This window comes from Neofelis nebulosa, chromosome 1, assembly GCF_028018385.1.
Source record: "Neofelis nebulosa isolate mNeoNeb1 chromosome 1, mNeoNeb1.pri, whole genome shotgun sequence".
NCBI lineage: Eukaryota > Metazoa > Chordata > Mammalia > Carnivora > Felidae > Neofelis > Neofelis nebulosa.
In genome coordinates this window covers 148,877,197-148,903,981 of record NC_080782.1, presented here as the reverse complement: position 1 = coordinate 148,903,981, position 26,785 = coordinate 148,877,197, and the positions used below count along the sequence as shown (strand labels likewise).

The 26,785-nt window shown below is 45.3% G+C and overlaps 1 protein-coding gene across 3 annotated transcripts; it reads left to right on the top strand.

Annotated features, from left to right (window-relative positions):
* Positions 1–2,885: 2,885 nt before the first annotated feature.
* ZNF354A (zinc finger protein 354A) lies at positions 2,886–25,948 on the top strand. 3 transcript variants are annotated; one of them, XM_058739097.1, is made up of 5 exons: positions 2,886–3,077; positions 4,084–4,169; positions 8,527–8,653; positions 9,852–9,947; positions 23,825–25,948. In XM_058739097.1, the coding sequence occupies exons 2-5, from the start codon at positions 4,137–4,139 to the stop codon at positions 25,375–25,377; spliced, it is 1,809 nt and encodes a 602-aa protein (XP_058595080.1). In that variant the 5' UTR covers positions 2,886–3,077; positions 4,084–4,136; the 3' UTR covers positions 25,378–25,948. The 3 variants fall into 3 exon arrangements, with proteins under 3 accessions (XP_058595080.1, XP_058595090.1, XP_058595100.1); XM_058739107.1 differs by lacking the exon at positions 2,886–3,077 and adding an exon at positions 4,385–4,438 and having other exon boundaries at positions 3,108–4,169; XM_058739117.1 differs by lacking the exons at positions 2,886–3,077; positions 4,084–4,169; positions 8,527–8,653; positions 9,852–9,947 and adding an exon at positions 19,749–19,815.
* Positions 25,949–26,785: the final 837 nt, after the last annotated feature.

Sequence of the window (26,785 nt, the reverse complement as noted above, 5' to 3'; positions counted from 1 at the left end):
AAGCAGGCTCCAGGCCCCCAGCCATCGGCACAGAGCCCGACACAGGGCTGGAACTCACAAACCGCAAGATCATGACCTGAGCCGAAGTTGGACACTTAACTGAGGCACTCCTAATAGGTTTTGTTTTTTGTTTTTTGTTTTAATGTTTCCAAAGAGGATTGAGGGCTTGGAGCTTTTACTCTCATTTTGACAACTTCCCTCTGCTTTGACTAGAAATCATAGACCACTCAATATAGGAAAGAAAATATATAAACAAAAGAAGCAAAGCTGTCATTCATGTGTTTTAAAATATTATATAAAAAGCCCCAAACAACAAATTCATTATTGTAATTTATAAGGGACTTTAGGCAGTCAGCTGTAGACAAAACCAGTACTTTACAAATAAAAATTTTAAAGAGATACCATTTACAATAGCTTAAAAAGTAGGAAAGATCTAAAATTAAACTCAAAAATATGCAATAATGCCATGGAGAAAAGACGTGAAGTTATTTATTAGACCCTCAGATCAGAGGACTCAGAGCTATCTGCAGAGGAGGAGCATGCAGGGACAAAGGCAGGGAAAGAATGTGTCTGTTTTGCAGAACAAGTTGCTCCCACCAAGGAGACCTAAGGCCAGGTGTTCCAGGATATTCCCTTGAATGAACCAGTTTGGAGCTGAGCAACTGTGCAGAAGCCCCAAATTGCCCTAAAGTTACCTTTAGGTCATTATACTACTATCATCTCCTCCCAATGTGGGAAACAAAGGCAAAAGAAAAAAACTCAATTTCCTTACAACTTACAGCCCACTGACAGGTCCTTGGGACAGGCAGAATGACTTTCCCCTAGGAGCTCAGCTGCCTGGATGTTGCCACTTTGCCAAGGGCAAAGGGCAATCTTAGCCAGAACCCCCAGGATCGTGTAAGTCTACTTTAACATAAAAATGCCTTTGGAAACATCACATCTATCCCCACCCCCAAATATACGTTAGCAATCATCCTCCAAGCATATGGCCCACTGATATGTGTCTGAAGGGTCTCATGACTGGGGTTTTATTAGACAGTAACAAATTACCTTTTCCTAACAAGTACCTGGAAACCTTGCTTCCAAAATTCCTTACAGACTTACTCTATCCCTGACCCCCTCCCAACTTGAAAGTATATAATCAGTCACCTGTCACAACCCCAGTGCAGCTTTCTGCCCATAGGTTCTATTCCATGCTTTAATAAAACTACCTTTTGGGGGCAAATGGGTGGCTCAGTCGGTTGAGGCTCTGACTTCAGCTCAGGTCATGATTTCATGGTTCCTGGGCTTGAGACCCACATTGGGCTCTGAGCTCTCCGCACAGAGAAGAGCTCTCTGTGCAGAGAGCTCAGAGCTTGGAGCCTCTGTCAGATTGGGTGTCTCCCTCTCCCTCTCTCTTTGCCCCTCCCTAATTTGCATTGTCTCTGTCTCTCTGAAAATAAACTTTAAAAAACTTATTTTTATTTTTTAAGTTTATTTATTTTACGAGACAGACAGAGAACAGAAGTGGGGGAGGAGCAGGGGGGGAGGAAGACAGAATCCGAAGCAGGCTCCTGGCTCTGAGACATCAGCACAGAGCCCGATGCAGGGCTTGAACTCACAAACCGTAAGATCATGACCTGAGCCAAAGTCAGATGCTTAACTAACTGAGCCACCCAGACAATGCAATAAACATCTTTAAAAAAATTTTTTTAAATAAAACAAAAAAATACCTTTTTGCACCTAAGACATCTCAAGAATTCTTTCTTGGCCATTGGCTCCAAACCCCAACATTTCCACATTGACGTACTCCTGTGGGCAGAGTCTTGGGCCTTTTTTAAACATACAACATTTGCACTAGCATGTTGACAAGCTATTGACAAGGTAGGTATTCTAATTGAACAAAAGTGCCTAACAAAATATGTGTTAAGTTCCCTAATGTATCAAGCACTCTGCCCCTGCCCCCTAGCACTCTGAATAAAAAGCTTCCTGCACTAACCCCAAAGGGAGACAGTGCTTTGAGATTTATCCTCCTGTCTGCTTACTTGCTGGAAGTGGTGAAAACTTGCTCCAACCAAGAGACTTGGGCTGGCCTATTGACTCACGCACTGCAATGGGGCAAAACTTTTGTGACAGGTAATGATACCACAGTAATGGATTGTGACAATCAATAATGTGAAACCATCAATTTTCCCAATTTATAGATTCAATCAATCCATTGTCTCAGAATTTTTATTTACAAATTGGCATATTATTCATGTGAGTTGATTATAGCCAAAACACTTGAACAAAAATTCATAGGATACTAATTCTATCTTATCAACATTTCATTTCCTGCTATATTAACACAGGGGGGTACCCGTGACCCTATTCTTTCCTATAACTGCCTCCATACATACCTGAACCTGCTCTTTCGCTTTTTCCCATAACACTTACCTTCTAAAATGCTACACAATTGTATTCATGGTTTACTGTCTGCACCCTCCTGCCCCCCACCCGACCAAAAAACAAAAATGTTACTGAGAGCAATTAACTTTGTTTCGTTCACTGACATATTTCCAACCACTTACAGTGGCATTTGGCACATACCAGGAACACAATAACTTTGGTTGAATCGATGAAGGGAAAAAAGGTTTGTTCTCGTGGTTGTCTACTTGCCTTACTATCATAAGGCACCACTCTCAGCGAACTTCAGTTTCCTTCCCCAGGAACCCAGAGCCACTGCCTCGCAGCCCAAGGAGTGTCACCCCAAGCCCGGAAGTGAGAGCTGGGCACGTGACAAGCTCGCCTGGGCCCCGCCTCACCGACCAGCACGGAGAACTACACTTCCCAGAATGCATGAGTCCTCGCGTGGACTACATTCCCCAGAAGCTTTGCGGCCATTACTAACCCGCCTCCTTCCCCACCTCTCCGGACCTGCGCGGGACTCTGGGTATTTGCTGCCAGAGCTAACAGCTACGGGGCTTGAAGTCGGTCCAGTATCGCCCGGGGACAAGTCCCCTACCCGGGCTGCTTTCCGCTGGGGCGGCGTCGGAGCCTCCGCCGGCGGCGTACGGCCGGGGAGGCGCGGTTCCTGGAACCTCCGAGGCCAGGGCGAGGTGAGCGGCCGAGGGTCGGCCGAATGCCGAAAGGAGAGAGGGAGGACCAGGGCCTCGGGAGGATGCGGCGCCAGGGCGCGGGGCACAGGCCCGGGAGGCGCGAGCGGGGCCTTTGTGGTTGCAGGCGGGACAGGGGCCGGGCACCCCCTATGTGCCCGCCCGCCCGGCACCGGCCGTCCCGCGGTCGTGCCCGTGACCGCGGCAGGTCGGGCACTTGTCCCCACTGGCCCAGGCCCCCCTCCCGCTCCTTCCCAACCGGTTCCCGGCACGCTACCTGCCCGGCTACCGGCTGACGGCTGTCAGCGAACGTGAGGAATTGTGTTTCCGCCCCTCACCGGCGGCACTGCCCTCTGGACGGCGGGCGCAGAGATGCGTTTTCCGCCAGAAGTGAGTTGTCCGCTTCCCCCCACGGCAGATCCTCGACTGGAACCGAGGTTTTCGGTTTCTGTGCCTGTTCTCAAGATAGCAGCCATAGGAAAACTGATGTCATCCCTTTCCGAAGCAGTTTTCTCCAAAAATCTGGAGATTCCTTGACAGGAGGGGAGTTGGGTGGGGAAAGCTTGAGGTGGAGAAAAGTTGTCCCATGCAGGCAGCGAGGTTGGGGCAGGTGTTCTGGAGGCGCGTGGTATAGATCCCAGTGCACCCTCCCTGGCTGTGTGAAATGGGGCAAGGTGCTCCCGCTCTACCCTCGATGTCCTGATCTGTAGAATGGGGGTGCTGACAATGGCAGCTGTGCTGCGGGACTAAACCACTGTTGGCAGTCCCTGGCATGCGGTGAGATTCAGTGAGTCGCTGCCGCTGCTGATAAAGTCCTACACCCTTTTTTTCTCTGAGCCAGAGCGACCCGGCACTTCTCTGGTCCTTTCTGCTCCCAGCTCCTTACTTCCCTCTCTGAGGGCACATGGGGTCATTCTCAGGTGGTGTGAGGATTTCAGATTTGGTGATTCTGAGGGGGTTTGAAAGCAGAAGGGGCTTCTCCCTCCTGGCTCCCTTTTTCTTCTTTCAGATCTGCCTTCTGGAGACTCCACCCATCCTAAGGGAAGAGCCCAGAAAGAAGATATGGCTATTGGACAGAGGGAAGCAAGGTCTCAAGTGAGTTCATTGCTACCTAAGATTTAGAAACAGGTTTTTTGTTTTTTTTTTTTTAATCCTCAAACTGAAATTCTCTACTCAGTACAATCTTCTGCAGGACCTGGAACTCAAGCCCTTTTTCCTGGCCCACCTTGTTAGATGGTGGATTATGTAGGGAATGCTAACCTCCTCCCTGCCAATGCATGTCTAATGTTTCTCTTTTCTTTTCCTAACAGACACTACTTTTTATTCATTAATCTCAATTGAGTGTATGATTACTAACTTGACAGGTAAGATGCCACGTGGGGGCAGAACAAACAAACGTGCACATTCGGCAGTTCCTTTCTGGCCCTGCTTCCTTGGCTTACTCTGGTCTCCCTCCCTACCCTTGGCTTTTTCTTTCCATTCCTGAGTTTCCCATTATACCTTCCCTAGGTTTCTCCAACCCATCATTTATAGTGTTTTTTCTCCCTCTTAACCTTGTGGATCATGTGCCTTGCTTCCGCATTCTCTTGAAAACTGTTCTTGACCTGCCATTTTCATCTTCATGTTGTGGAACGGGGGAGGGACCCCATCCCGGGAGGCCCGGGCATGAACAAGGAATAGCCATGTTGGAGGGGACACAGTTGGAGAGGTCTCTTGACTGCGAGGGCAGAAAGAAGACTCCTCAGGAAGCAGCGGGGAGGATTTCGTGGGGTATCAGTAGTGGAGAGAGGGTATCCAGTGGCTGACAAGCGGGGCTTTTAAGCCAGACTGCCGGATTTGAACCCATCTCCTTGGTTGTTGTCTCTGGGCCTTGGACAAATAGCTCCATCTCTCTGTGCCTATTTCCACACCTGGCAAGTGGGGATCACAACCATGTCTATCTCATAGGGCAGGTGAGAGGATCACGTGAACTCAAGTGCATGGAAAGTGTTTAGATCGGGCCGGGCCCTCGCAGATGGTCACTGTGTGGCGGCTGTAGGAGGTGATGATGTTACTGCAGTAGTAACATCAGTGCTGACAGACGGGAACTGCCATCCAGTGTTTCCAGGACCCGGGAGATACAGGTCCTTCCATGACTCACCTTCACCTGACAGTAGCAGTTAATGTCCCATGGGGGGACTTCCTGAGGGCTTTGCCTTTGTTCTCACTCTCCTGCCTGCACAGCAATTATCATCCCTATTTTACATATGGGGAAATGGAGGCTCAAGGAAGCCTGGTGACCTGAATTCAAACCCAAGTGTGTCTGGCCTCTGGGTTCATGCTCATTACTGTCCAGCCATTCCCCTGGTGCCTCTCTCAGAACTCAGGGCAGACCCAGCCCCCGTGTCACCACCCTTCACTGTGACATTGTGTTTCGGACCCATGAAACTCGCTAGTGTCTGATCTTTGGGCCGAGGCCTGCCATTGCACGTTCCGGCTGCTTTTCTCTAAGGCTTTCCTCTTCCATTCCATTGGAGCCATGTTGCTCTCTTGGCCAGAATCTTCTCCATCTCTGTGTGTGAGTGAATCCTCGTGGCATTCTCCCTAACCTCACCTGCCACCCTTTTGTCACCTGCACAGGCTTGTGTGTAAAAGTCAGTGACAGGGTGTTTAAGAGCAAAGAGAGAATATACCGAGTGCTGGGTTAAAGGCAGACTTGAATTATTGTCCTGCCTCTGCTACTAAGAAAGTACGTGACCTGGGTCTTGACTGCCCTGGACCTTCTGGTTCTCGTCTCTAAAATGAGGATTGAACTGGGAAACGGCATACAGGCCTGTCCAGCTACACAATTTCATTGAGCAAATCATTGCACACGGTTTTCTTCTGGTCTATCAGTTGGATCGTAAATTCTTATGAGGGCTAAGATTATTTCTATATATCTATATTAACTATTTCTAAGTTACCTTTTTATGCATGTATTGCATGCTTATGTTTAAAATTTCAGAGAATAGGCACGCATGGGTGGCTCAGTCGGTTAAGACTCCAACTTCGGGGGCGCCTGGGTGGCGCAGTCGGTTAAGCGTCCGACTTCAGCCAGGTCACGATCTCGCGGTCCGTGAGTTCGAGCCCCGCGTCAGGCTCTGGGCTGATGGCTCGGAGCCTGGAGCCTGTTTCCGATTCTGTGTCTCCCTCTGTCTCTGCCCCTCCCCCGTTCATGCTCTGTCTCTCTCTGTCCCAAAAATAAATAAAAAACGTTGAAAAAAATTTAAAAAAAAAAAAAAAAAAAGACTCCAACTTCGGCTCAGGTCATGATCTTGCAGTTTGTGAGTTCAAGCCCCACGTTGGGCTCTGTGTTGACAGCTCAGAGGCTGGAGCCTGCTTTGGATTTTGTGTCTCCCTCTCTGTCTCTGCCCCTCCCCTGCTTGTACGCTCACTTGCACTCTCTTTCTCTCTCTCAAAAATAAATAAACTTTAAAAAAAATAATTAAATTTCAGAAAATAAAAAATATATACATAAAGAAGAAAGTGAAATCACTCTTAACCCAGCATTAAGAGATAGTTGCTGTCACCCTTTTGGTATATGTCCATCAGAATCCTTTTCTATTCACTTTTTGTGTGAATACCTACGTACATAGGTATGCATCTGTTTTACCATTTTAGCTTTTTTATTATAATAAAATATACATGACATCACCTTAGCTTTTTTTGCATGTATAATTCAGTGGCATTAAGTACATTCACATTGTTGTGCGACTATCACCACCATCCATCTCCATTGTATAGATTATCCCATTTATTTCTTAACCCCTTGAGGTAGACATTGAGAGGCAGTTTTGCAGAATGGTTAAGAATGGAGCCTTGGACGTCCTCCAAATTGCAGTTTTACCTCTACCCGTGCCAGCTGTGATATTGTGATTCATAGTATGAAATATATATTTGGTCTTCATTCCTGTTCCTGGCACATAGGAGATTATAAGGGTTTGGAAGCTAAATGATGAATAATAGTTGGTTTTTATTCTTGAAATAACTTCAGAGCAACAAAGGTGAAATTGCTGTGTTTTGTTACTCATAACAAGTCATTTCAACCAAGCCAAAGTTGATATGAATGAGGTGACTTTTGAAAAGCCCCTAAGGATCCAGTCCAATCAGGGGAACCAACCTTGATTAGAGGGTTTGATCTTTCAGGCTCTCTACCCCAGCCCGGGGCCATTCATGCCTATGTAATGGCCAGTGATTTGATCCATTGTGCCTATGTAATGAAGCGGCCATAAGAACCCAGGACATGGTTTGAAGAGCTTCTGGGTTGGTGAAGAGTTGTCGGTGGGGAGAGTGGTGCATCCAGGGAGGGTGTGGAAGCTCTACACCCTTCCCGCATACCTTTCACCTCTTTCCCGGGTCTGTTCTCAATAATATCCTTTTGGAATAAACCAATAATCTATTAAGTAAATGTTTTCCTGCATTGTGGCACTTTCCCTGCATTTACCACTTGAGCGAGTTAATTAAACCTGAGGAGGGGGGTGGTGGAAACCTGTGCAATTTATAGCCATTTGGTAAGAAGCACAGGTTACCATCTGGACTTGGGATTGGCATCTGAAGTTGAGGCAGTTTTGTGGGACTGAGCCTTAGCCTGTGGAATCGGGCTCTCTCTCCAGGTAGATGGCATGAGAATGGAATTAAATCATAAGACACCTAGCTGGTGTCACACAATTGCTTGGCGTGTGGAAAACACACATGTCTGGTGTCAAAAGTAAAGCAGTATTGTAGTATTGAGAGTCGATACACAGGGGGAGTGAGTCTTCCTCTATACCAGCTGTTTGGTTTGGACAAATTTCTTTTTTTTCTTGTGTAAGATGGGGGCAATATAGTACCTATTTTATAGGGTTGTTGTAAAGATAAGTATTTACACTAAAAGTTAATACAAATCTCTTAAGAAGAGCTTGGTCCAAAGAAAGCTTTCAATAAATAATATTGTCCATTATTATTTGTCCATTATTATTGTCCTCTGGCTTCAAGATAGCATCTCAAGTTAGTTAACCTAACTTAAGCCTGCAGTGATTTTATCAGTAACATCATGATAAACACCTTGGAGGTGCATTTTTGCACACTGTTCATTGTGATGCAAATATAGTAATTGGTAAGTTAAAAGATCCACACATTTTAAGTCTTTAAATATCTATTATCAAATTGTCATCAGAAATGTTATTCTAATTAACATTCCCACTAATGTCCTTAATTCCTCCCCACATCTCCTTACAGTGTTTAACACAGGGACTGGTTAACAATTCATGCTTTCATGAACACTTCAGTATATATTGGTCACTGGCTGATTGTTCATTAAACAAATGACCTGAAACCTTCAGAAACCAGAATAACATCAGGAGCATTCATGGGAGCCCATCTACCCCCCACTGCCACCTTCTTCACTCTGCATGATGGGAGGTCCTAGGTGAGCTGGGATGGCTTGTCATTACAGGTGTCACTGACGTTCGAGGATGTGGCTGTGCTCTTTACGCGGGATGAGTGGAGAAAGCTGGGTCCTTTTCAGAGAAACTTGTACCAGGACGTGATGCTGGAGAACTATAGTAACCTGGTCTCATTGGGTAAGGAAATTTTCTCTTGTAGATAAAAAAAGATTCAGAAATTAGGATAAGTCAGCACCTGCTTCCTTGGATAAAAGGCATGGGTCATCAGAAACTTCAGTTGAGGGGCACCTGGGTGGCTCAGTCGGTTGAGCGTCCCAACTCTTGATTTCGATTCAGGTCATGATCATGATTTCATCATCAGGTCATGGCATCGAGCCCACACTCAGCATGGAGCCTGCTTGGGATTCTCTGTCCCTCTCTCTGCCCCCTACCCCATTCATGCTCTCAAAAAACAAAACAAAACAAAACAAAAAAACCTTTAGTTGAGTTTTACACTTAGGTTTGTGTCAGATCACCATAAATAAATGTTAAACACATTTTCCCCTCTTATAGGCATGGAATTACCCCACACGTGGAAATGAAGGAGGTGGTATTGATAATCCTCCCCTTCCCGGTCTATAATTGCACACTAGAAGTTTCCTCACAGTTTGGGAGTCATTTCACTGATTGTTCTGGGGTTTGTTTGCACCCCTCTCAACAGAGGGCTTTGTTCATTGGACCTACCATTTACCTTTCTTGCTTGGCTTTCCTAGGGGTCAGCAAGCTTTTTCTGCAGAGGGCCAGCTGGAAGATATTTTAGGCTTTGTGAACTACATTTGGTTTCTGTAACATATACCACCATGCTCAGAGGGCCATACATAAATAAACAGTGGTCTAGACTTGGCCTATGACCCATAGTTTGCTGACGGCTACCATTGTAGAAAGGGAGTCAGTGTTTCCTCATCTTCAGCAAGCTACTTTGTTCATAATCCTTTCCATAGGTACCTGTTTATAAGTATTTTTTTAATATGAAATTTATCGTCAAATTGGTTTCCATACAATACCCAGTGCTCATCCCAACAGGTGCCCTCCTCACGTTTATAAGTATTAACTTAGTCTGTACATCTAACATATTCCCTTTTCTATGGAAAGCTAATGTTATTAAAGCTGCAGATTTATCATGTTTCCCTAACATACAACTATTGCACAGCCATGTCCTACAGGTCCCTTGCCTTTCCCCGCACTATGCCCTCAACATCGTGGGGGCACAGCTGGAGCACCCCCAGAAGCTCTTTGTAACATGCCCTGAGTTTTCTGCTCAGGTCTATGATGCCTCTTTGAGTCAAAACAAAACCAAGTCTTTTTTGTCTCTCTCTTTTTGTTTGTGTATGAGCAGGACTCCTGTTTTCCAAACCAAAAGTGATCTCCCTGTTGCAGCAAGGAGAAGATCCCTGGAAGGTAGAGAAAGAAAGTCCTGGAGGCCCCTCTCTAGGTGAGTGGCTGGGACGGAGGAGCCCGGGAACCTTTTTGGGCAGCAGTCTGTTTGCTAAGTGATGGTGGGGCTTGGAGATGTTGGTTGGGGAAGTTTCTCTGTCCTCAAGAAGTGGCAGGGAGGGGACACTAAGGCCCCAGACAGGAGCCTCCTCTTATTCTGCGGGAATCACTTCCCAAGTGAATCTCCCGGGATCTCCTCTTATTCTTTCCTGTTCTCAGAGGAGAGCGGCACATCAGGTATTCAGTCAGCAAACAGTGTATTTGAAGAATGGCAAAGAATTCATTCTGACGGAGGCTCAGGGGATGCATGTGAGACCAGGAGCTGAGAAAGGAAAGGGTGTCAGAAAGCTAGCAGGGGCCATGTTACAATGTGCTTCAACAAGATTCTTGGAGATGGACTGTCCCATGGAAAGAAAGGATTTTAAGCAGGAGAATGATATGGTCTTGGTGTTTTAGAAAAATTGGCCTAAATCTGAAACATGTAGAGGTCTTCCAATAAAGGCATGGCTTAAGAAGCTGTGGCAAGTCCCTTGCCCTGGCATGGAGCGCCATGTCAGACAAGAGCACGCTGGTATGGCCAGAGCTCCAGGGCAGGTCACAGAGCATGATGGTGATGTGCCCCCATTTGTGTTTAAGGAAAATTACGAGGCTGTTTGTATGTATAATATGCGTGGAAGTGCAGAGAGAAAGGTTAGGGGACACACCTTAGCTGGTAACAGTAGTCCTACTTGGAACAGAATCGAGAATGGGGGCAGGGGTAGGGATCAAGAATGGGCAGGATGAAAGAGGGCTTTATTTATGTGGAACCTGAATATTTCACAGAGAATATATTCATGGAGTCCTTATGCAATTTTGTTACTGAACCAAAGTGGGCCGACTACTTGGTGAGGTGTAGACAGACTACACCAGGTGGTACTATCTCACAGGGTCAGCTTTATTTGTAGAAGCAAGGAGATTGTGGAAAATAATTTACAAAGCCACATCTCCAGGAACAAGGGAAATAAGGCTGCTTTTATTAGGGCTTGGGATGGATATAGAGAAAGGGATTCTAGCGCCATAGAGAGATCAAGGTCATTTCTGGCACTGTGGATTGATCTGCTCAGGTGATCTGCTCAGGCAGCCTCCTCAGATGTTTCTTTTTCTGTTCCAGCAGTTAGTTTGTCTCTAAAAGGTAAGCAGGCAGGCAGAATCTTTTAGTTTAGTTCCTAAGTTCAGGGGGCCAATGTGGTAATAATTGGAGTTTATTTTTTTAAATTTTTTTTCAATGTTTATTTTTGAGAGACAGATAGAGACAGAGCATGAGTAGGGAAGGGCAGAGAGAAGACACAGAATTCAAAGCAGGCTCCAGGCTCTGAGCTGTCAGCACAGAGCCTGACGTGGGGCTTGAACCCACAAACCGTGAGATCATGACCTGGGCCAAAGTCGGACGCCCAACTGGCTGAGCCACCCAGAGACTGAGCCACCGGGTGGTGGGGTAGGAAGGTGGGATCTGAGGATGCAGAGAAATAGTCCAGGCACAGAAAAGGGCATGTGTGTTTGTGCAGACAAAGAAAGCCAGCAGGTGCTGATGGGAGCCAGGAGAGAGCAGCAGGGACCAGATCCCACTGAGCCAGGGAAGCCCGGACACAGGATTTGGACTGTGTCCGAGAGCCATGCACAGTGCATGAGGAGTCGGAAGTACCTGGCCACGGACCCGGGTTTACCCTCTGCAGAGATCAGCCTGCAGCAGACAGGGAGCCTGTTGGCATGGAAGTGGGGACTGGTCCCGGCTGTCCTCAGGTCCACATGAGTCAGTGACGGCCCCCCACGCTGTGGGCCCCACAGAGGACCCATGGGATGGGCAGACGCATTCCCCAGCCCCCAGGCCCCGGTAGCTTTATTCCTACAGTAAGTTGAGGTTTTTGATATGGGAACTACCTTTGTTTTTTGGTTTTTGTTTTTTGGTTTTTTAGCATTTATTTATTTGAGGGAGACAGAGAGTGTGTGAGGGAGGGGCAGAGAGAGAGAGAGAGATTGAGAGAGAGACAGAACCCGAAGCAGGCTCCAGGCTCCAAGCTGTCAGCACAGAGCCCCACTCAGGGCTCGAACCCACCAACCGTGAGATCATGACCTGAGCCCAAGTCAGATATTTAACCAGATGTTTAACCAATTGAGCCACCCAGGAGCCCCCGGATTTCTTTCTTTTTTTTTTTTTTTTTAAACACTGACTTATGGAATCAGAGTTCTGTGGAAGCTGGTAGAGGCCACCACGAAGTGATCAGAGAATGCAGGCCATCAGGGAACCAGGTGGGGTTGAGGAGGGTCCTCAGTCCCACTGTTGGGTGTGAGCCGGGTCTGGCATGGAAGGTCAGAGGAAGAGCAGGGCTCCCTTTGCCCTGACCTCAGGAGCCTCTGATCCATTAACGAATCTGAGTGAAGTGAGTATTCGTTCAGTTAAGGGGAATAGATTGTGTGACTAGAGTCCAAAGCTGTCCTGAGAGGCTCTGGGGCCACCGGGTGGTGGGGTAGGAGTCCGGTCAGCCTCCTCCTCCATTCTGGGGAGACGTCCCTGGGTGGGACGTGGGTAGACCGTGGGTGGACGTCGGACGGACATAAGGACATCACAGCTGACCAGTATGTGGGTGTCTCTGGATGGAATGAACTCCCTCTCTTCCCTCAGAGGTGGAAGTCACATGGGCCACCCTGGAAGTCCGGGCATGTGGCTGTGTCTGTCCTATACCCCTGGGGGGTTGGGGGGCTCCATCTGTCTGGACTGAGGGGACCTCAGAGCAGCTTCCCCTCCCGAGGGCAGCTCACTCCCCTGCGAGCACGGGTGAGGGAGCCGGTGTTCATGGGAGTGCCTCAGCTTGTTCACTCTAGACCCAAACCAAAACCTTCCCCTTGGGCAGCCAGTGATGGAAAAGCCCGTGCTCCTGGGGTAGGACTCCTAGAACCTCTAACTGCCTCCAAATATCCTCTTTTAAAAAAAATTACTTTTATTTCAATACTATTCACAAATAGGAAAAACAAAACAAAAAAACAAAAATGAACTGTCATCCCAGGTATGTAGGCTTTAACTTGAGAGATGGAAGGAGATGGCACGCAGGGTGTGTGTCTCTTCTGAGTCTATGAGGCTAAACTGTAATCACTGAGGTTGTGCTCTTCTGGAAGAGTTGTAATCAGGTGATACACATCATGAGTTTGCTTTACACCCAAAAGTCAAACTATTCTTGAAATCTAAAATTCAAAAAATGCAGGGAGGGGTACCTGGGTGGTTCAGTTGGTTGAGTGACTGGCTCCTGATTTCAGCTCAGGTCCTGATATCTTGGTTGTGAGATCGAGCCCTGCATGGGGCTCCTTGCTGAGTAGGGAGCCTGCTTGGGATTGTCTCTCTCTCTCTGCCCCTCCCCTGCTCACTCTTTCTCAAAATAAATATTTTTAAAAATGCAAGAATGATCTAGGTAAACAATTACCTCCAATGAAAATATGTTCTTCTTTCTCCGTCATTTTCTCTTCCTTTGTTATCTGAAGGCAAGAAGCCTTGTAGGGTGGACTGAACCTGGGCCACGTGGTCAGCCAGGGGGCGACCTGGGAGTTGCCTTCCACCCACCAAGCTGTGCAAGGACTGCCCCTGCACAGGGGGCAGGGGTCTTCTAATTTGCACGAAAGTGCTGCCCTTAGCAGCCTAGTGACCCAGCAGGTAGTGGTTTAAAGAGTGAATCTCTTAAGAGGTAAAAGAGCCCAGGTGCTCCGGAGCCATGTCCAGTATGTTCAGGTCAGTCTTGTCCTTGTCCCTTTGACTCCCCAACAAGACCCCTGCATGGCCCTGCACCTCCCTACTGCCACCAGCATCTGTTCTTGTAGCTGCCAGAATGCTCTATTAAAAGGTAAATTATGGGGCAGCTGGCTGGCTCAGTCAGTTGAGTGTCCAACTTTGTCTTAGGTCATGATCTCACAGCTTGTGGGTTCGAGCCCTGTGTCCAGCTCTGTACTGACAGCTCTGAGCCTGGAGCCTGCTTTAGATCCTGTGTCCCTCTCTCGCTCTGCCCCTCCCCTGCTCATGCTCTGCCTCTCTCTCTCTCAAGAATAAATAAATGTTAAAAAAAAAAATGTAAAAATGTCAGGTCATCTCACTCTCATGCACAAACTGCTCATGGCTTCCATCACATGGAGCACAATCCAGAGTCCCCAGAGTGGCATCTGGAGCCTACATGGTCTAGCCCTGGCTGTCTCTTCACCTTCCCCTCCTTCTGCTCTGCCCTTCATCTGAGGACTGTAATCACTGTGGCCACCCTGCAGGGTCAGGCAGGCCAGGCAGACTCCCACCCCGGGGACTCTGCACTTGTTTTTCCCTCCCCATTCTTCTTCCTGATGTCCACAAGCCCACTGACACTTCCTTGAGGTGGTACTTTCTTGAATAGATCCAGCTCAATTCTTGTTGCCCTCCCTCCACATCCTGTATCCCCTCACCATACTCTGTTTTCCTCAGGGTGCTTCTCATGGCATGATAGTACATAATTCATTCATTATCCCTTCTCTGGACTATCAACTCCCTCAGGCAGGATTGTCTGATTTGCTGCCATTTCCCCAGTACTGAAAACAGTGTCGGTCAGGGTAGGCTTCCAGTTAATGAATACGTGAATGACTCAGCTAGGCTGGTGATTATGGAGACACAAAGAAGTGAGCGAATCTCAGAGACACTTGGGAGATAAGAGAAGCAGGGCTTGGAGATAGATTCGATATGAAGACAAAGGAAGTGGGTTATCAGGGGAGCTTGGTTTGTGGCTCTTTCTGGGATGGGTAATGATTTCATTCACTGAGATAGTGACCCTACAAGGAGATCAGATTTGGGGGGTGGTAGAAATAAGGTTTTGGATGAATTAAGTTGCTTTTGATTGACCCAGTTATCCCAGGGGAGAGGTCAAATAACCTGTTAGATTTGGAGTACTACCCCTCAAAATATAGACTGGGTGTGAAATGTAAATTTGGGAAATCCTGGTCGTTACTGGGTAATTGAAACAGTGGGTGAGTTTGAATTAGTCTATGGACTGGGTGCAGAGTACAGTAAGAGCAAGAAAGGGCCCAGAACTCAATCTCGAGGAACTCTGGCATTTCATGGCCAGGTGGAGAGAAATGGGCCCACAGGGAAGACAAATGTAGGTATCCTGCAGAAGGAAAAATTAGGAGGCCTGGTGTCCTTGAGGTCAAGGCTTACAGCAGGTTGGTAACAGTAGAGGTGGGGAGAAGTAGAGGAGTGTGAGACCCATTTAGATGGTAGAATGAACAAGTCTTGGAAATTGATTAGCTGTGGGAGAGGGGTTAAGGATGCCTCTTAACAGTTTTGATTACAGAGACAAGGCTTTATACAGCTTGGAGGGAATGATCACGAATTCAGTCGTAGGCATGCTGAATTTGAGGAGTCTTTGAACCCTCTAAGTTACTATGTTCAGTGGGCTCCTGTATAATTGGGTGTGGAGAGCGGAAGTCTTGCTTAACGTATATATTTGGAATGGAAGCTGGCCTGTGGAAAGGGTGCAGAGCAGGGAGAATTGAGGTCCAAGTACTAAGCCCTGAGGAACTCCCAAGGATTGAACATCACTAGGACAACGAGTACACAAAGGAGACTGAGGCTGGAATGTGTAGCTTAGGAAGAGAGCGTCTCCAAGAAAACAAGGGGTCACTGTCATACACTGCTGAGAAGTAAGTTAGGTGGGAACTGCAGAGAACATTTTGTCTCAACCATGAGGAGGTCATGGCTGCCTTAGCGCGGGTGGCGGTGAGGACAGAAGCCAGAACAGAGCCCCTGAGGGGTGATGGGCAGGAGGAAGTGAACAGGTGCAAGATACTGTAGAAGATCAGATTTGAAGAAGAGATAGCAACAGCATTGAAAGAGCCCTCCTGTGCATATAAACAGACATTTCTCCGTATACTTCCGTTTTCCTTTGTCCACTCTGGTTAGAGCACACAGCACACGTTATTTTGCCCTTTTCACCTGATGTGTATTGAAACCCTCCATGGCAGCACATCGAGGGCTTCCTCGTTCCGGGGAGTAGCTCTGGATGATGTTGGCCCAGCAGGTCTAGTTTGGACTGCGATTTGATAGGTGGTATGATTGCTGATTCGCGTGATGGGTATCACTTTAAAGCTGTAAAGCTGTACCTTTACCGCCTACCCGTGTAAAGTCCGTGATGTATTACAGTGAGAGCCCAAATGTCCTTCACAGCAATCTGGTTGAATAAACTGTGGCACATTCACACAGACTTCTGTGAGGAAGACTTCCATAAATTCCACTTTGGGGTGATCTCCACAATTTATTAAGAAGTGGGGGAAAGTATAGGAAGTGTAGAAAATAGTACTTTTAGCTAAGGAAGAAGGAGACACCAAAACAGAAGTGTCTATTTGATTAGGTTTTTTTTTAAGGAGGGAAAAGCGGGGCACCTGGGCGGCTCAGTCAGCTGAGCATTCAACTTCGGCTTAGGTTATGATCTCTCGGTTTGTGGGTTTGAGCCCCGTGTCGGGCTCTGTGCTGGCAGCTCAGAGCCTGGAGCCTGCTTCGGATTTTGGGTCTCCTCTCTGTCCCTCCTCCATTCGCGCTCTGTCTCTCTCTCTCAAAAATAAACATTAAAAATAAATAAAAAATAAAAGGAGGGAAATGCCCCTTCCCCACCCTCCCCCACCAAAAATAAAAAAAGTAAAAGCAGATCAATAAAAGCGATTATCTATAAGGTGAAGGCAAAAAAGAAGAAAGGATGAAGAGAACTTAAAAAAAAAAACTTTTTTTTTAAATTCTATTTTTTTTGAGAGAGAGAGACAGAGTGCAAGCTGGAAAGGGGCAGAGAGAGAGGGAGACACAGAATCCCAAGCAGGCTCCGGGCTCTGAGCTGTCAGCATAGAGCCCAACGCGGGGCTCAAACTCACAAACTGTGAGATCATGACCTGAGCTGAAGTCGGACACGTAACCAATTTAGCCACCCAGGCGCCCCTATCACAGCAGTTTGAATAAACATCCTTAATGATTTCTAGGTGTGATATTTTAAATTATAACAATATATATTTGGTCTTCCTCCCTGTTTCTGGCACAGAGCTCCCAAAACTCTTGGAATTTCCTATTGATGAGAGCAATAATGATCACTTGTTATGTTGGTGAGGTGACTTTGGGACCCCACCTAAGAATGGGCTCTGGTTGCCAGGAGAGCCAGCTGTGATTAGAGGGTTGGCATTTTCAGTCTCGTCTCCCTGACCTCCGGGGAGGGGAGAGGACTGGAGGTCAAATCAATTGCAACGGCCAATGATTCAATGATTTAATTAATTGTGGCTTTGTAACAAAGTCTCCATAAAAACCCAAAAGGACAGAGTTCAGAGAGCTTCCTGGTTGGTGAACATTTGGAGATTTAGGAACAGTGGTGCACTCAGGGCATGGAAGCTTCTCTCTCTTTCCCCTGAATACTGCCTTATGCATCTCTCATCTGGCTTTTCCTGAGTGACATCCTTTTGTAATAAACGAGTGATCTAGTAAGTGAAATATTTGAGTTCTGGGAGCCATGCTACTCAATTAAAACTAAGGAGGGGGTTGTGGGAACCTCCCAATTTATAGCCCATTGATCAGAAGCACAGATGAAAATTTGGACTTGCAACTGGTATGTGAAGGGGTCAGGGGACAGTCTTGTAGGACTGAGCCCTCAACCTGTAGGGTCTGATGCTGTCTCCAGGTAGCTCGTTGAATTGAGTTGAATTCCTAGGTTGTTGCTTGTTGGTAGTGTGGGAACTGCCCCTCTCCCCCCACGGGAATTAGTGCACAGCTTTTAGTTAGCTTATAGGCAATAATAACTTCAAACAATAGGTAGGGCAGATCTGAGGACCCAGAGGTGGTCCTGTGGGACCAAGAGGGTTGTTGGCTTCACACAAGATAGAAATCAAACTCAAGCAAAGAGGAAGTGAGAGCAAAAGTTATGAAGATACAGAGAGCGCACAGATACAGAGTGTCTGGGAGACTCAGGGAAGAAGAGTGTCTCATCTTTGCTTGGGGTGCAAGGCTTCTACTAAGGACAGTGGTCTGGCGTGTGCGTGCTTTTAGGCAGCCAGGAACTGGTCGAAACAAGGACAAGTGCTCAAGTGCCCTCTGTGAGTCACTTATTCCCTGGAGCCAGGAGTCTTGGGTCAAGGTGTCTCAAGTCAGTGGTCTTTAAAGTACCTGAGGACTCTGCCCCATCTCTCCTGAGATGTTACTTGTTGTGCTGGAAGACTCCAAAGATAGCATTAACTCCTTGACCTTTACAAGGAGGACATACATTAAGGCACACGTAAGGCGGGGGTGCAGGTCATGGCAAGAATAGAGGCAGGAGAAAAAAGGCAGTCCTTAATGGGGTCCCTTCAGTTTCCCGATCTCAGTAAGCATAAGTGGTTATGTTTACAAGTAGAGTTCTTATCTTTGAGAAGCATGTTCTGACATAGGATGGGTGAAATGATAGAGTATCTGGGACCTACCTGGTCCCCCCGCAACACACTGGAAGAGATGTAGGGGTGTGCAGTACTGTGTTCAGCCTGCTCTAAGAATCCCACACTGCGTGGCTTCACCAGAGATTTAGTGTCTCACAGTTCTTGAGGCTAGAAATCCAAAGTCGAGGTATTGACGTGGCCGCGCTCCCCCTGAGACTCTGGTACATTCCTTCCTTGCTTCTGGGGGTGGCCCAAAATCCTTGTTCCTTGGTTTACAGCTGTGCCACTCTGGTTTCCGCTTCTCTTGTCACTTGGTGTTCTTCCTTTGTGCTTTCACACGGTCTTTTCTCTGCGCATGCCTATGTCCACACTTCCCTTTTATAAGGACACCAGTCATACCGGATGAGGACTCAGTGATCGCATCTTAACTTAACTCTTCAAAGACAGTTTCCAAATAAGGTCACACTCTGAGTTACTGAAAGTTAGGACTTCAGCCTATCCTTTTGGGGGACACAGTTCAACTCCTAACAAGGCAGTAGATGAAACAGCATTGGTGATGGTTGAAGCCAGCTTGGAAATTCACTGTACAGTTCGCTCTACTTTTTGTATATGTTGAACATTCTCCATAATAAAAAGCTTTAAAAGTTAGAATTAGCAACAAAATTTTGAGAACAGCATTTCTTTTTCACCAACACAGACATGGTGGAGGTGTGCAGATGTGTATACTACCCCGTCATGGTGTTCTGTATAATTTCTGGCATGTAGTTCCCTCAGTCCTTGGATTTTAGTAGAAAGTCTCTGAGACTGCAGTGCATATGATGTTTTTATAGGAATAACTTTGAATCTGGGGGAGCCTGGGTGGTTCAGTCGGTTAGGCATCCAATTTTGTCTCAGGTCATGAACTCATTGCTTGTGGGTTCCAGCCCCATGTCAAACTCTGCTGACAGCTCGCAGCTCAGAGTCTGGAGCTTGCTTTGGATTCTGTGTCTCCCTCTCTCTCTCTGTCCCTCCCCCTCTGAGCTCACTCTCATATAAACATTTAAAAAAGTAAAAAGAAAAAGAAATAACTTTGAATCTGTCCACCTACAGGATAAGGTGGGAACAAAGTCTGGAAAGCTGGTTTGAGTTCAAAGATTTTGATGGTGCTTTAGGCCTCACACTATCCAGCCTATATCTAAGCCTTTAAAATCCCATCTTATATGTTTCTGCCAAAAAACTAACCACCACCTGTACCCCTTCCCTACTGGCACCCTCCACTAAGGGTAGTTTGGGTGGTGCTCTAAGCTCACATTCATGTCCATTTCTACCTTGTAATTTTGTCGTAGAAATTATCACATGATGTGATATCCTATTTCTTCTTTGTCTCTAATACCAAACTGGGAACTCCTGAACTGTTTCTTTTCATTACTGGATCTGGGATGTCTTATGGATCACCAGTGCCTAGGATAGAGGTATATTATAGGTGCTTTTTAACTTTTTGATAAATGAGGTGCCTGGGTGGCTCAGTCAGTTGAGCATCCGACTCTTGATTTTGGCTCAGGTTATGATCCCAGGGTTGTGCAGTCAAGCCCCGTGTCTGGCTCCATGGTGAGCGTGGTGCCTGCTTCGGATTCTCTCTCTCTCTCTCTCTCTCTCACTCTCACTCTCACTCTCACTCTCACCCTCACTCTCACCCTCTCTCCCCTTCCTTCTCTCCTCCTCCCTCCCTCCCTCTGCCCCTCTCCCCACTCACATGCCCTCTCTCTCTAAAAAATAAGTCAATAAATCCATCCATCCCATGTCCAATTTCTTGTTCGGCTTTAAACAAGACGTTTCAAGAGCATTTCTCTACTTGATGTTTCTATTTTATCACCTCCCTTTGTTTCCTGTGTACACCCCAGTGGGGCTTTCTTCCTCGCTATCCACGAAAAGCATGGTCACTAAATCCCATACTGTTTCCATCTTGGCACAAGCAGGGTTAAGTTTATAGTCCCCACATTATTTGCCAGAGTTGCTCACATACTCCTTCCTGAAGTACTTTCTTCCTCTGGCATCTGATTTTCCTCCTTTTCTTGACTTCTAGTGTTGCCATGCCTAAGTGACTTTTCAGTTCTTCAGCTTTAAGTAAAATTTATCTATGGAGGACTCCCAAATACCTGACTAGCTCTGACCTTTTCTTCAGGCTCCAAAATACATAACAACTGAATGCCTCAGCATCAGGGTCTGTGAAAGCATCTCAGCCACAACACACACATCTGAAATAGAAGGCCCCCTCAGACCTGCCCCTCTCCTGGTCTTCTGGTAGCTTGTGCAGCATTCATCGTTTTCAAGCCAGAAACCTAGGCATAGTCTCTTAGCTGCTTCATTCCTGTTCTGTACCCCACACATTATCCATCAGCAAGCCTGGTCCTGCTACCAGTTCCTGAAATGATAATCCTGCTGCATTATCTGTGCCTCCTCTATCCCCTTGCTCAGCTGCCTAACTACAGCAGCCTCCCGAGTGATTTCTCTCCTCCCTGCCTCCACTTAGGCCCCACCAAGTATTAGATACTCGACCTCACATGTGAATTGTTGAAGATAAATTGGGAGGATCTTAAGGAAGTTGGCAGCATGCTAAAATGTGGATTTTAAAAAGATTACTCTGGCTACGGCATGGAGATTAAATTACTAGATACCAAGACTTGAGGCCAGAAGACTAGGAGACCATGGCACAAACAGTGAGACATGAGAAACAAAATACCATTTAGGCATCTGACCCAGTGCTCAGGGCTCCAGTCTTAAGTTAGCAAGACTGAGTTGGAGAAGGGATGAGGAAGGTGTTGGCAAAAAGTAAAAATGCTCCTCTTTCCCTTACAATAAATAATAAAGACACGAGTGCAGGTAAAATTCATCAAGAAGGTTGTACAGAGTGGTGGTGGGCGGGGGGGGCGGATTCCAAACCCTAGGGGATACCAAATATTAAAAAGGGAACAGAAAAAGTTATTCATGAAGGAGACTGAGAAGTAAAACTAGTAGAAAAGAGGGGCACCTGGGTGGCTCAGTCGGTTAAGCATCTGACTTCGACTCAGGTCACTATTTCACGGTTCATGGGTTCAAGCCCCACGTCAGGCTCTGAGCTGACAGCTCGGAGCCTGGAGCCTGCTTCGGATTCTATGTCTCCTCCTCTCTTTGCCCCTCCCCTGCTCATGCTCTGTCTCTCCCTGTCTCTCAATAATAAATAACTGTGAAAAAAAAAAATTTTTTTTAACTAGTAAAAAAGAAAAAGCAGAATATACTATGTTCACCAAGCAGAGAGAATTTGTACACAGGTGAGAAAGGGAATGTCAGATAGGAATCTCAGACACAGTGAGATGCAAAGGATTTTTTTTTTTAATTGTCAAGTTGGCTAACATACAGTGTATACAGTGTAGTCTTGGCTTCGGGAGTAGATTCCCATGATTCATCACTTACAACACCCAGTGCTCATCCCAACAAGTGCCATCCTCAATGCCCATCACCCATTTTCCCTCCCCCATCAACCCTCAGTTTGTTTTCTGTATTTAAGAGTCTCTTATGGTTTGCCTCCCTGTTTGTAACTTATTTTTTCCTTCCCTTCCCCCATGGTCTTCTGTTAAGTTTCTCATTCCACATACAAGTGAAAACATAGGATATCTGTCTCTCTCTATCTGACTTACTTTACTTAGCATTAATACCCTCCAGTTCCAGCCACATTGTTGCGAATGGCAAGGTTTCATTCTTTTTCATTGCCGAGTAATAAAAAGATTTCATTCTTTTTCATTGTATATATAAACCACATCTTCTTTATCTATTCATCTGTTGATGGACATTTGAGCTCTTTCCATAATTTGGCTATTGTTGATAGTGCTGCTATAAACATTGGGGTGCATGTGCCCTTACAAATCAGCACTCCTGTATCCTTTGGATAAATTCCTAGTAGTGCCATTGCTGGGTTGTAGGGTAGTTCTATTTTTAATTTTTTGAGGAACCTCCACACGGTTTTCCAGAGTGGCTGCACCAGTTTGCATTCCCACCAAGAGTACAAGGGAATTCCCCATAGGAGCCTTTTAGTTACCTCTAGCCCAGGAGAAGATGCCAAACTAAATGCACAGCCATTCCCCTGGCAAAATTTAATACTCTCAACTGCATCCTCTCCCAATTTTAAGATTTGTTGAGTTCAATTCTGTTTTGTTTTGTTTTTTTTCACCACTTTAGCACGTTAGGTCTCTTTTACCTTTTTATATTTATACCTGCCTTGTTTATCTTTGACTCTTTTCTACACTGTCTGCGTAGCCTCTTTTGCTTGATGCATGAGCAAGGCTGCCTTCCCAGCTTCACACACCTTTTTGGCATCATGCCTATCTCTGGCACCTCTGGATTAACTATAACATGTTCCTATTTGGACTGGCCATGAGTGTAATCACCCATTGATGAACTCCCATCACCCATGTAATGTCCTGTCCGGGAAGGTAACTTCAAGTGCTTGAATCGTGTGTGTGTGTGTGTGTGTGTGTGTGTGTGTGTGTGTGTCAGAGAGAGAGAGAGATAAGGAATTGAGAATATTTGACATTGTTCAAATCAGGAATATGTAAGTAATTAAGGAAAATTAGCAACATTTCATATATAATTCAGATGCCATCAGGAGTTTCTATAATTGGGCATGTTAATCTACTTGTTGCAGAGAACACTTATGGTAGAAAAGAAAGTCTTATATTTAGCTGTAGGTAGATATATAATTATATCTAATACAAAGGTATGTAATAAGGGCTCCTGGGTGGCTCAGTTGGTTAAGTGTCTGACTTTGGCTCAGGTCATGAGCTCATGGTTCATGGGTTCAAGCCCCATGTCGGGCTCTGTGCTGACAGCTCAGAGTCTAGAGCCTGATTCGGATTCTGTGTCTCCTTCTCTCTCTGCCCCTCCCCTGCTCACGCTCTGTCTCTCTCAAAATTAAACATTAAAAAAATAAAGAGGTATAGAATACATATTTTTAAATCCTGTGGTAAATGCTATAATAAGGGGAATGGAGTGTGGAAACTCAGTCAAGAAAGGACTCCGTTAACTTCTGAACTGAATCTGAAGTATACAAAGGAATTTGGCATGAGGGAAAGTAGAAAGGACTACAGATATAGATTACGCACAATGAAGAGAAAGTTTATGAAAATAATTTTGGAGTCTTTCATGGCTTTGGACTCTGATCCCAGACTACCTTTCTGAACTCATGCTCCCCTGGTCACTCCTACACTCACCTTCTTTAAATAGGTTTGTTTTATTCTTTTCTCCACACTAGTACTTCAGTTCCCATTGATTCTTTTTCTGTATTGCTTAAATCTTAACGTTTTCCTCTTCTTATGTTTTCCTCTTATGTTTGGCCAGATACCAAGACCTTATTTAAATATCATCAAAACTTATTTATTCTCTACAGTTGGTCTCAGTAACCAAATACTGTATCACAAAAAACATCTTTAGTTTTTTCTTCCCCTCCAGGGTGGAAGGGCAGTCACAAAACCACGAAGTCAACTCAAACACAAGATTCTTCCTTCCAAGAGCTGATAATGAGAAGATCCAAAAGGAATGGACCCTGGGACTTTAAATCAGAAAAACCCTGCATTTATGAATACAGAGTAGAGAAAAGGCAAGAGAAAAAAGAAAGTGTCCAGACAATTTTAGTCACCCACAAAAAAATCCTTGCTGTAGAAAAAAGCCATAAAAATGCTGAATTTGGCCAAAACTTCAGTCCAAAGTCAGTCCTTGTTAAGCAACAGATGGTCCCCAGAGAAGAAACACCACCAAAATGTGAAATACAAGGAAACCGCTTCAAACAGAATCCGTATTTACTTAATCAGCCAAAAATCAACACTGCAGAGAAACGCTATAAATGTAGTATATGTGAAAAAACCTTCATTAACACTTCATCCCTTCGCAAGCATGAGAAAAACCACAGTGGAGAGAAATTATTTAAATGTAAAGAATGTTCAAAAGCCTTTAACCAAAGTTCAGCTCTCATTCAACATCAAATAACTCATACTGGAGAGAAGCCCTATGTGTGTAAAGAATGTGGGAAAGCCTTCACTCTTAGTACATCCCTTTATAAACACCTAAGAACCCATACTGTGGAGAAATCCTATAGATGTAAAGAGTGTGGTAAATCCTTCAGCAGGAGATCTGGCCTTTTTATACATCAAAAAATCCACGCTCGAGAAAATCCCCATAAATATAATCCGGGTAGGAAGGCATCTGGCCTTCCTGGATGTCAGAGAATTCACCTCAGAAAGAAGTCCTATTTATGCAATGAATGTGGCAACACCTTCAAGTCTAGTTCATCCCTTCGTTATCATCAGAGGATTCACACAGGAGAGAAACCTTTTAAGTGTAGTGAATGCGGGAGAGCCTTCAGTCAGAGCGCATCTCTTATTCAGCATGAAAGAATTCACACTGGAGAAAAGCCCTATCGATGCAACGAATGTGGAAAAGGTTTTACTTCGATTTCTCGACTGAACAGACACCGAATAATTCATACTGGTGAGAAGTTTTATAACTGTAATGAATGTGGTAAAGCCTTAAGTTCCCACTCAACGCTGATCATCCATGAAAGAATTCACACTGGAGAGAAACCGTGTAAATGTAAAGTGTGTGGGAAAGCCTTCAGGCAGAGTTCAGCCCTCATTCAACATCAGAGAATGCACACTGGAGAAAGACCCTATAAATGCAACGAGTGTGGGAAAACGTTCAGGTGTAACTCATCCCTTAGTAACCACCAGAGAATTCACACAGGAGAGAAACCATATCGATGTGAGGAATGTGGTATATCTTTTGGCCAAAGTTCAGCTCTTATTCAGCATCGCAGGATTCATACGGGAGAGAAGCCCTTTAAATGTAACACATGTGGGAAAACTTTCAGACAGAGCTCATCACGGATTGCCCATCAGAGAATTCATACTGGAGAGAAACCCTATGAATGTAACACATGTGGGAAACTCTTCAACCACAGGTCATCCCTTACTAATCATTACAAAATCCACATTGAAGAGAACCCCTAGAAAGTAGATTTGCATGTGCGAAAGCCTTAAACCAAAGCTCAGCAGAATACATGCGTAAAATACAAATGTAATAGATAGGAAAATCTTCCTGTAACCTAGGCCTCATCAGATTCCGGATTCCAAGGATAAGCCTTGACTATGTAATAGATAATGAGGAAAGTAGAAAGTGTTCGTGCCTATCAGGCACTTTTAAAATAACCTAAAATGAAGAATTCACAACCGGAGACCCTTCCGGCATTTGTAAAATAATTGTTCTCTTTCTACAGCAGTGTATGCTAGAGGTCATATGTGATTGTCATAAACATCTGGGTGAGGGGAGGTGTGCCCTGGATTTTTCATTAAAAAGACATAAATCAGTAATACTTCTTTTTTACAACTAACACTTAATAGCATATAAAAGATGCGATCAAATTATACCCTTCTAGAGGAAAGGACCAAATAAAAGATAAAAAAAGAAGAAAAAACTATAAACTACCTCTTAAGTTTCTGGGGTTTGTCCTTTTCCTGACCTGATGTCAAATTTTGTGCATGGATTTCATTTACAAATAGAAATAAAAGTCTGTTCTCTTCATCCTTGGTCTTTCTAGTAATTGCTGTGAATTTGGAATTTTCTAACCAATCACTCATTCTGTTCTCAGAATTTTTTATTGTGAAGTCGTTTATCATGAAAGTATACCTGCTATACACGGAGCTGTCATCCTAGGTACATTAAGCAATTATTTCAAATTTAAAGCTATTAAATATACATGAATTCATGAATGTATATTTCATGGAAATATACATTCCATGGATATGAGTTATCCAAAGAAAGATAGCTATCCAAAGATAGGGAAAGAGCTATCCAAAGAAGTTCCATGAATCTAATACCTGTGCCAAAAGATTGAAAGATATGTCAATGATTTCATGACATTAGTAGGTTTTCCACTTAGTATGCTCACGTGTCACACAATTTCAGGAAAACAAAAGGCAATTATAAACAACTCTGTTTTTGTTTTTGTTTTTGCCCTAGTTCTGGGGCAGCTACTATACTGCACACTGGTAGTCTTTAAAAAAATTTTTTTAATGTTTATTTTTTGAGAGAGAAAGAGAATGCGAGCAGAAGAGGGGCAGAGAGAGAGACAGAGGATCCAAAGCAGGCCCTGTGCTGAGAGTGGAGAGCCCAATGCAGCCCTCAAACTCACAAACCATGAGATCATGACCTGAGCCAAAGTTGGACACTAAACCAACTGAGCCACCAGGTGCCCCTACAGACTGGTAGTCTTAAGAAGAAAGACACAGCTCTTAGAGATGCCATGAATTTGGGGGAAGGGGATGGAATGGAGTTGAGAGACTAGCAAACGAGGAAGCAAATTATTTCACAGTATGTAAATATAGCTTTAACAAGCAAATTGATAGATTATGACTGTGT